The 10,340-nt window shown below is 59.0% G+C and overlaps 1 protein-coding gene across 12 annotated transcripts in view; it reads right to left on the bottom strand.

The window, feature by feature from the left end:
- Positions 1–3,593: 3,593 nt before the first annotated feature.
- The window catches only part of TPCN2 (two pore segment channel 2), a 31,200-nt gene continuing 24,453 nt past the window's right edge, over positions 3,594–10,340 (bottom strand). For 7 of the 12 annotated variants that reach the window (XM_045165856.1, XM_045165858.1, XM_045165857.1 and 4 more), the window contains 7 exons: positions 8,276–8,347; positions 7,069–7,142; positions 6,501–6,582; positions 6,333–6,415; positions 5,910–5,991; positions 5,498–5,592; positions 3,594–4,386 (listed from right to left, as the gene is read on the bottom strand). In XM_045165856.1, the coding sequence (XP_045021791.1) occupies positions 4,308–4,386; positions 5,498–5,592; positions 5,910–5,991; positions 6,333–6,415; positions 6,501–6,582; positions 7,069–7,142; positions 8,276–8,347 (567 nt within the window). In that variant the 3' untranslated portion in view covers positions 3,594–4,307. The other 5 variants (XM_045165862.1, XM_045165863.1, XR_006641135.1 and 2 more) reach the window with 4 other exon arrangements.

Here is a 10,340-nt window from a genome sequence, read left to right as displayed (position 1 = left end):
TTCCCTCAATTAGATTCACAGCAAAAGAAAACCAGCACATTCCCTGTTCAAGCCTACAATCGTGGATTTTAAAGAAATGGCATAGTTTTCCTATACAGGCCTTGAGCATCTCTTGTTCAATTTAAGGACCTTGAAGATTTCACTCTGATTCAAGTAGCACTTTTTATGGCGTCTTTTAAAATAAACGTAGGACAGTTTGTTGCCAGTGTTTAGGAAAGCAGTGGACTTCAGTGTGTTAATCTTATGACAAACCATCGTGCTGAATTCTTACCACGTTTGATAATTTTAGATTTTCTAGGTACACAATCACCTTATTTGTGAATAAAGTTGCATTTCTTGTAGTTCTGTTTATTTATTTCTTTAACCATCTGGAAAGCTCTTTCCTGCAGATTTCTGATCCGGGTGTCCACAGAGCACTAGGTGGGGTAAGGAGGACATCTCTGTGGGGGCAGGGTGGCGGTGGTGATGGAGACTGGTTATTTACAGGGAAACTGATTGAGTGAGTGCACAGATTAAGGGAAATGGGAATCATTCCGAGAAAAATGCTTAATAGCTGTGGAAGGGGAGAAAGCGGGGATACTGGTTGAAATCAGAGGGATTGGTGTAGTTTAGTGGTCAGTACAACAGAGAGATGGTTAGATAGAAATAGATTAGAGAAACAGACAGATACAGAGAGACAGACAGGCAGACAGACAGATGAGTGCATCGATTCCCTAGCTCTGTGCCCTGAGGGAGTCTGGGTGCAGCAACACCTCAACAGCAGTGAGCACACCTCAGAACCACACCTTGGTTCCTAAAGCTTTTCTCACTTAAAGGAACAGGGGTCTTTAGAGAAATGGCTTGTACCAAGGCTGGGAGACAGAAGGTACAAAATAGGCCTGAAATACCTTTTCATGTCAGAAAGCAAAGAAATGTTCAAAGGATAGTAGCTACATAGCTAACGGACACAAAAGCTAGGGTGAAGGCCTCTCCCCCAGCCAAAATGATGATTTGAGCTTGAAATAAAATCCAGTGACAGACTATAACCCACTGAATAAAAGAAACCACGATCCACACAGATGGAAGCAGGGCAGGAGAAGAAAGCTGAGTGAGAAACAGGATATTCACACGGGGTTAAAGCTCCTCCCCACTCATTCATCACAAACGGAGAACAAGTTACTTTATACGAAGCAGCCTAGCATCCACCACCCCAAGTAGGAAGACTGGCCATCAGCTGTGGAAAACAAACACTGCACACGACCTGCCAGAAAGCACTCCTGCGATGTTCCTGCAAAGACCGCAGAACCTGCAGCGCGTAAGGAAACCTCACAAAAACCCAGTTTGGGAGCCATGCTATTATCACCAGCTGCTGTTCAAAACTTTTGAGGTTGGGACTTCCCCGGTGGTCCAGTGAATAAGACCCTGCGCTCCCAATGCAGGCGGCCCGGGTTTGATCCCTGGTCAGGAACCCAAGATGCCACATGCCACAACTAAGACCGGCACAGCCAAATAAATATTTTAAAGTGTTGACGCCGTCTGTCCTGGGAGATCGTAGACATGGCCTCAGCACCTCCAGCGGGAAGCTGGGGTCACAGGAAGTTCTTCAGCGAGATGCCCAGGTGTGAACCTGCTCCTGCCAACCCCAGCCCTCCCCTGCAGATCAGGAAACCAGCTCACAGCTGAGGCTCCAGGCAGCTGGTGGTACGAAGCTGGGTGGGGCGAGAAGTGAGACACCCCGCCCCCAGCACATGGGGGCTGCACACGCCAGCTGGACAAGACTCCGGCCCCAGATCAGCCTTCACTTCAGCCCTAGCTCTTTTAGACGAAGGTTCTGAGGCTGACACCATTTGACGTAGGGAAACGATATTGCACAGGTGCCCCAGCCAGTAGTCACCAGGCACCAGCACAGTGGGACCAGCGCCAGCTTTAATCACTCCCTCCCTGAGCAGAGCCAGCCTCTCTGAAGGGCTGTCCCCGAGCCCAGCGTGGGTTGTCTGGAGTTATCTACTGAGTGACAGCCTAACTACAGGGGGCTTCTTTGCACACAGGCCATGGAATGGGGAGGTGGTGGACCCTCAGGGCTGGGACCAGCCTCAGGACAGGGCAGCGGGCACACTGCCCACTAGAACCAGGCCTGGGTGGACAGGCTTACAACCCGGTGAGGCCGGGCTCCCAGCCTTGTGCCATGAGAGGGCCAAAGAGGAAGCAGGTCTCCAGGGGTCTGGGGAAAACAATGAGCTATCCCCTGGGGATCACGTGTGTGTGCATGTCAAGTGAGTTTAGTCATGTCTGACTCTAGCCTGACTCTAGCCTGCCAGACCTCTGTCCGTGGGATTCTCCAGGCAAGAATACTGGAGTGGGTTGCCATTCCCTCCTCCAGGGGATCTTCCCAGCCCAGGAATCCAACCCGGCATTGGCAGGTGGATTCTTTACCGCTGTGCCACCTGGTTAAGCCAGGGATCACAGCGTCAAGCTGACAGGCAACAGAACCTGAATCCACCACTAGATGGCGCTCACACCTTGAGGTGGGGAGGAAACACCAGCAAACAGGGCCGCCAACCAAGCTGGGTATGACTTCTAAACCACTGTTCCGCAAAGGTCTCCCCACCCCAAAACCAGCCTTCCAGGAAGGCAGACTGCACGAGGAGTAAACCTGGGAGAGACCTCACTACCCCCAAAGGTCCCCCAAACCTGAGGAGCATCACGTGAATATCCAAAATTTCAGATAAACTCTGGGGCCAGGAGCCACAATGCAGTTGAATACACAGAACACTACCAGGGGTTAGAACACCTCAAGCACTGGGGTTTGTGGACATTTTAGAAGTTCCTTTTTTTTAGCTGAACTTTCCTCTCATCCCGTTTCCCAAACAAGCTGGGTAGACTGGGATCACTTCCTGCAGTGGGGTCAGCATCCATGCCCTGGTTTCCTCTCTGGGCTCATGGCAGACATCACTAATAAATCCTAGCACTCCTTCCCACGAAGATTCCAATCCTTCTCAACAGACCTTCTGGGGGCTACCACCCACCAACCACTCGAGGTGGTCCTTGAAATAAAAATCCCATTTATCAATCTGGATCTACGAAGGACCAAGTGGCAACGTGGCCTGCCACACACTGCTCACTTTCCCTTCCTCCCCACCCCAGTCCCCGGTCACACACAAAGTAGGGCCATCCCTGACTTATATGTGTCTTTATGCAAATTAGAGAGAGGGTCCCTCTTATGGGGCAGACAGCCAATGCCAGGACACACCTCTGCAGCTGGGTACTCTTGTGCAGCGCATAACCTGTACAGCCATACCTGGAGTAGCAGAGGCCCTGGCAATAGTTTTCTTAAGCTTGGATTGCAGAGGCATCCGCTTCAGAGTATCTCAAACACACTGCCCACCTTTCTGCTCTGAGATTTGTTTTAGAAATCTTTGATTTTGATAACTGACCATTTGGGCCACTTTTTTTCTTCCTTCACTTTAAATTCCTGCTCTTATGTTTTAAATCCACCAACCAAGAGTGAGTCCTCTGAAACCCTCAATTGCAATAAAAGCAGAACCCCAGGCCCAAGGTCTCTCTACCTGTGACCTCACTGTATGGGCCCAGGTGCAGTAGATAATTTCCAGGTCTTGTAGGTAATAAATCTTTATTTTTTTCAAAGTTTCCTGACAGCTGTTGCTGCAAGGCTTCTTGCAAACACAGTAAGAACCGCGAGGGCTGGTCTGGCCACAGCACTGGTTTCCGACTGGCTGAGCCCTGGGAGCCCCGCTCCACAGAAGCAGTCCTGTTCCAGTAGGCAACAACCTCGCGCTTCCTGAGGCCTACTGATAAAGATGACTGGCGTTCTCACCCAGGAAGAAACACACTCAATCACACTCACACGAACCATAAAATAATAAAACAACAGTCCAGTTTCTAGTTTAAAACCAGGATCCCAAGCTTAATGCCCCGGAAAGCTGCCAGTCGGCCAGTGTGGGCCTTGTGCGGGCCCCTGGTCCCTGAAGGCCACCAGCAGCGAAGGCACCACGGAAACAGCAGGGCGCGAGGCAAAGGCCGCTGCGTCTCCTCTCACACATCAGTGGTCCCTGTGGAGTCACCCACTGTATTTAGAAAAGGAAGTCCCTCGGAAGCAGCTTATAAAGCAAAGTGGCATGAACAGCGCCGGAGGGGCTGCAGAGTGGTCCTGCTCAGCTGCGAATCAGGGCCTGCGCCTGTCCAGCCTCGGTCCACACAGCGGGTCTGCCCAAGGGGAAGGCCCCTCCTCTGGGTCGCGGCTACCTCCTCCCCGGCCTGAGAGCCTCCCGAGGCCGCCTGGCCGCCGCAACCGGGAAGGTGTCCGGACGTCACCTGCACAGCTGCAGGTGCGGGTGGCGGCTCAACTTCTCCACCAGCTCCTCCTCCGTGGGCTCCTCCAGGACGTCCCTGCGGAACGGGGGAGACAATGGACCGGGCGCCCTGGGCGCCTGTAGGGAAGTAGGTGCGCAGGGATGATGGAGAGGCCTCGTCAGGGCTTCTCGGGACCAGGAGCTGCGCGGAACCACCCACAGGGGGCTTGGGTCCACCTCTAGGATGTTTACGGGGAGTCCCTCAAAGGCCGGGAGAAGCCCACTCTGTGCGGTTGGGACACACACAGACGTTCAGGGAGGGTGGTGCGGCCGTCGCCTCTGAGCCACCAGAGGAACAAGCTCCAGGTCACCATGGGAAAGAGGGGCCGAGGTTTCACTTCACCCACCAACAGGGTCACCTGAGGACTAACGGCAGAAGCAAAAGCAGCCCCGGAGGTCCCAAGAGGAGCGCCTGCCCACTGCCTCCCTCCCGCCTCCCTCCCTCTCGGTCAGGCCTTCCGCCCACGCCTCGCCCTCCCTCTTGGCCCCGCCCCCACCCCATGCCCCGCCGGCCCGCCTCTCGGCCCCGCCCCCAGTCGCCCCGCCTCCCGCCCCACCCTCCCCCTCGGCCCCGCCTCCCGACCTGCCCTCCTTGTCAACCCCGCTTCTCGTCCCACGCCCCATCCTCTCGCCCCACCTCCTGGTCCTGCCCCGCCCCCTCTCAGCCCAGCCTCTTGCCCCACGCCCCGCCCTCCCTCACCCCGCCTCCTGCCCCAGGCCCCGCCCTCCCTCTCACCCCGCCTCATGCCCCAGGCCCCGCCCTCCCTCTAGCCCAGCCTCTTGCTCCACGCCCCGCCCTCCCTCTCACCCCGCCTCCTGCCCCAGGCCCCGCCCTCCCTCTCGCCCCGCCTCCTGCCCCAGGCCCCGCCCTCCCTCTCGCCCCGCCTCCTGCCCAGGCCCCGCCCTCCCTCTCGCCCCGCCTCCTGCCCCAGGCCCCGCCCTCCCTCTCACCCCGCCTCCGGCCCCATGCCCCGCCCTCCCTCTAGCCCAGCCTCTTGCTCCACGCCCCGCCCTCCCTCACCCCGCCTCCTGCCCCAGGCCCCGCCCTCCCTCTCACCCCGCCTCCGGCCCCAGGCCCCGCCCTCCCTCTCGCCCCGCCTCCTGCCCCAGGCCCCGCCCTCCCTCTCGTCCCGCCCGCCCCCACGCACCTGAACGGGAGCTCCTGGGTCATCTCAGAGGTGTCCTCCAGCTCCTCCGTGAGGGACTGCAAGTGGCTGCGGCGGTCCCACTTGTGAAGGAAGTTCTGGCAGGAGGGAGGGAGGGACAGGTGGTGGGTAGGCCCGGGCCCTGCGTGAACCCCTCCCATGGCGGCCTGGCTGAGAAGCTCCCCCTGGACACCGGGACCCGAGGCCCGACAAGGCCCCCGGCCCCTACAGAAGCGGTTCCCTGAGGGCCCTCCTCCAGCCCCACCCCACAGGTCAAAGGTCAGGAGCCTTCAGGACGAGCCGCACCCCAGAGCTGTGCGAACCCAGCACAGGCTCTTCGACCAAGTTCCAAGTGGACCCCACCTCATCAAGTTAGAAACTCCAACTGAGAGTCTGGGCCGGGCGTGTCCACTACCTCCAAAATCAGAGCCAGAAACAGGTTGACCCAGATGACCGACGACACCAGCCACCACAGCACAAAATACACCTCTGACCACCTGTGGAGAATGAGGGGGAGGCCGGGGGGCGCCTGTGAGTCCAGCGCAACCCTCTTCTGGACCCACCGCTCCCTGCTCCATGTCGCTGTTTCCACCCAAACCCCCAGGCTGGCCCAGCCTGGCCTTCAGGGGGCTGGAAGGAGCAGGGCTGGGGCTCAGACCTGGCCCAGCGCCGGGGCCATCTGAGCTCTCCAAGCTCCGGGCTGAGCCCCTTCACCCCAGGTCACAGGCCCCCCCAGAAGCCACCTGCTGCCCCGTACACCCTGCAGCCCCGGGAGGTTAGACCAAGACGCGCACCCCGCGCAGAGCCGCGGTCAGGGCGGCCAGGCCGGGTCACTCACGGGCCCGCGTAGCGCCGGAAGGCGTCCAGGAACACCTGCCAGTTGTTCACAATCATCACGTCCCACAGAGTGACCAGCGCGGCCTGCGGGGGCACACAGGGCTTCTAGGGGGCCGCAGGGAACAGGGGCAGCAGGTGGGGTACCGAGGGGCAGGGGCACGGGACTCACCGCGAAGTCGTCGAAGTTGTTGGGCCAGTACTCCAGCTGCTCGAAGCTCCCGCAGGGCGCGGAACCATTGACAGAGGCTAGGCTGCGGGGAGGGATGGGAGGGCACAACCCGGTCAGTGTGGGGGCCGCAGTGGGACACACGCCCGCGTTCCCAGCCCCGCCTGAGCCCCTACTCTGCATGGGCCCAGCGGGCCCTTGAGAAAGGGGGACAAAGACGATGTGCCCCCTAACCGAGGAGGTGCCAAGGGCAGCGAGACCAGTGCTGTGGACACATGGGCAGAGGCGGGCCAGGGAGGGTCGCAGTTTAGGCCAAGCCCTGGACACCCCTTATGCAGCAAGCAGCCTGGGCTGCAGTTCCAGAAAGGGGCCTGGGGTCAGGGGTCACCCTCAGTGCAGATTCTAGAGAGGGCTGCTAGAGGGAAGGTGGGGGAGAAGAGCAGGGACACCATGGAAGAAAGGGGACCCAGGAGGTCCCTCCTGGGGAGCTGACCCCACACCACCTCCGAGGCCTCACCCCGGCTCCAGCGTCCCCGGAGACACCCCCCTACACCCCCAGGACCCAGCTCACCTGCTGTTTCTAGGAGCCACGATGACGCCCTGGAACAGGCTGATGCCGATGATGGCGAAGATGTAGTAGATCACCTGGGGAGGCAGGCGGCCGTCGGCATCGCACGCCTGCGGGGGCCCCCACACAGCCAGGCAGGGCCTGCTAGGGGCTGCATGCCAGCAGGGGTTTCTCCCCGGGGACACGGGGACTCTGCCCCCAGGCACCCCTCCTGGCCACCAACCTGTCCCAGAGGGAAGCCCTGGGGATACATGGGGGCCTGGGGGGAGAACTGGGGCTGTGAGCCCTCCTCCAGGGCAGGTGCAGCAGGAGGCAGGCCCCATGGAGAACTGGGCAGCAGGGGCTGCAGAAGGCATCCTGGGAAGAGGGCTTGGAGTGGCCACATCCCTCTGGGAGAAGCCCACTGCCCTCCCCACGTCCATCAGCAGGCGTCCGAGACACACCCCTGGGTAGCTGTGTGCCAGTCAGAGAAGGGGCTGCTGGCCGCCCCTGACCCATCGCTAATGTGTCTGGGGGGCGGAGGACGAGGAGCACCCCCAGGCTAACCCAGCCCCTCTCTGGGCCTGTTTCCTCCACGAGGCAGACTGGGGCCTGTGGGCAGTGCCTGAAGCAGGTCCCCTGAGCATCCCTGACAGCCCTGGGCACCACGGAGCCCCCTGATGTCCACAACAGCAGGGTTTCATCACCCTCTCTCCTTCCTGCCAGGCCTCGTGCCTAGAGCATCACCAGGCCCCTTTTTTAAGGCCCAGCTCCGGCAGGACCACAGTGGAGGAGGCAGGGTTGGGGGGCCCTGGCCCAGGCTAGGGGACATCAAGATTCTCTCAGCAAAAGCAGCTTTGAGTTCCCCAAATCCTCAAGCAAGGATGGCTGACCACTCTGGGGCCTCTGTGAGCCCTGGGGGGCCCCTGGTGCCTCTAAGGTTTTTCATCTCCTCACTGTGGCCCAGGGCCCAGGACATACGAGGGATTCGGAAGTGACCAAGAGGCTCTCTGGGAAGGCGGTGTGGTCAGGCTGTCCCTTCAGCCAAACCACCCCAGCTCCTCTCTCCAGCGTCCCGCCCTGCCCTGGGATCCCCGGGCCTCGGTCACCTGCTCCACCCGAACGCAGGGACCCTCCTTCTGAAGGCTGCCACTTCCCACAGAGCTCCGGCTGCCCACCCAGTGGCCCGGCCTTGCTCCCCCGAGAGGCCAGCACGGGCGGCCAGACTCACCACCAGGATCCCGCCGAAGGCCCGCATGTTCTTGATCAAGTCCAGGATGGTGCTGGCCACCAGGGACATCAGCTGAGATGGCAAGAGAGCGGGTGACCCGCCTCACCTGTACACACACCTGCATGCACACCCACACATCACCTGCACACATGCACACCCACACCTCACCTGTACACACACCCACACACCTCACCTGTACACACACCTACACAGACACATACCTATACAGACATCACCTGTACACACACGTGCACACAGACACGTGTACACACAGCCACACATCACCTGTACACACACCTGCACACAAACACCTGTACACACACCTGCACACACACCCATACATCACCTGCACACATGCACAGCCACACATCACCTGTACACACACCTGCACACAAACACCTGTACACACACCTGCACACACACCCACACATCACCTGCACACATGCACAGCCACACATCACCTGTACACACACCCACACACCTCACTTGTACACATACCTACACAGACACACATCACCTGTACACACACCTGCACACACAAACACCTGTACACACACCTGCACACACACCCAAACATCACCTGTACATGCACCTGTACACGTACCCACACACACCTAACCTGTACACACATGCACTCACCTCAACTTTACACACACCTGCACACACACACCTCACTTGTACACGCACCTGTACACACACCCACACCTCACCTGTACACATGCACACCCGCCTCACCTGTACATACACCCATGCCAACCCCCACACTCTCACGACTATACACACCTGCCCACCCCAACACAGAAACCCCTACATGTGCAGACACCTCCAAGACCACTGGTGAAGCCACAATGTGCAGGGCCTTGGCCCACACTGCCCACCGGCCCATGAAAGCTGGTCTGGAGGCTCCTGAGAAAGGCTGACCTGGAGATGGCCCGTCAGCCCTGGGTGACGGGGTTTGAGGTGTGGGGCCTCAGAGACCCAGCCGGGGACCCTGGTACATGTCAATCTAAGCCCCAGAGACCAGCTTTCCAAGCAGCCAGTTTCCCCACTTGGTAAGTCAGGAGAAACAGCACCAGACGCCAGCAGGCGGGAACTCTGCTGTACGTGTGCACACACGTGATTATATGCACATGTGTACACGCGTGTGTATAGATGATTGTGTGTGTGAGCACACACACGTGTATACATACAGTTGTGCTTATATTGCGCCCGACTGCATGATTATAAGTATGTGTGTGGTTACACACATGTGTAATTGTGTAGTTACATGCAAATCCATCTGTTGGTGTATGCATGCATGCGTGTGTGTGTGAGATGACGTGTGTGATTATATGAGGGTGTGATTACGTGTACACGTGTATGATTTTGTGTGTGCTCTGGGTGTGTGTGATCATGTGCTGTGTGCATTGCACGTGTCGGTCACACAGGTGTGTACATGTATGGAGGGCTCAGGGGACCAGTCCTCTGCACCCAGGAGCCCCTTCAGATGGGAAATACCGCTGGGTGGCGACGGGTCACCAGCTGCACAGGCCAGGTGCACAGCTTGGCACGACGCACACAGGGGAAAGACCTGTACAGTCAGAAAGGGGGCAGGTAGGTGTCCTCGGGTTCTTTTCTCCTGAGAAGTGCTCAGGAAAGCAGACAGGAACGACACCCCCACCCCGTGCTGGGTGGGGGCTGGGCTTGCACACCCGGACTGCCCCGCCTCCAAAGTTGGAGCTACTCCTGGCAGGAACGTTATGAGAAACCGGGGCTCAGAGACAGTCACAAGCCACTCCACTCCTGCACTGGGGGTCCTTGGAGGTGGCACCAGTAGCCGCCAGCAGCCCATGCCAAGGCCGTTGGGAAACTCAGGATGCCTGGGGGCTGCCCACCAAGGCCAGGGACCCCGAGGAGCACATGACCTCCCCTAGGCCCCACCAACACCCCCGTGCTGTCTGGGCTAGGTGCCCTTACACTCCCAACCACCTCCAGCGTCACCCAGCCAAGACACAAGGCTGGGGCGCATGCAGAGGGACCCCAGGTACTTGGGGGAGGGTGCTCAGCACTGGTCCCTGCCCGCCAG

The sequence above is a fragment of the Bubalus bubalis genome, chromosome 5 (genome assembly GCF_019923935.1).
Source record: "Bubalus bubalis isolate 160015118507 breed Murrah chromosome 5, NDDB_SH_1, whole genome shotgun sequence".
Classification (NCBI taxonomy): domain Eukaryota; kingdom Metazoa; phylum Chordata; class Mammalia; order Artiodactyla; family Bovidae; genus Bubalus; species Bubalus bubalis.
Note: the sequence above shows the minus strand (reverse complement) of the source record. Positions and strands in the feature narration are given on the sequence as shown.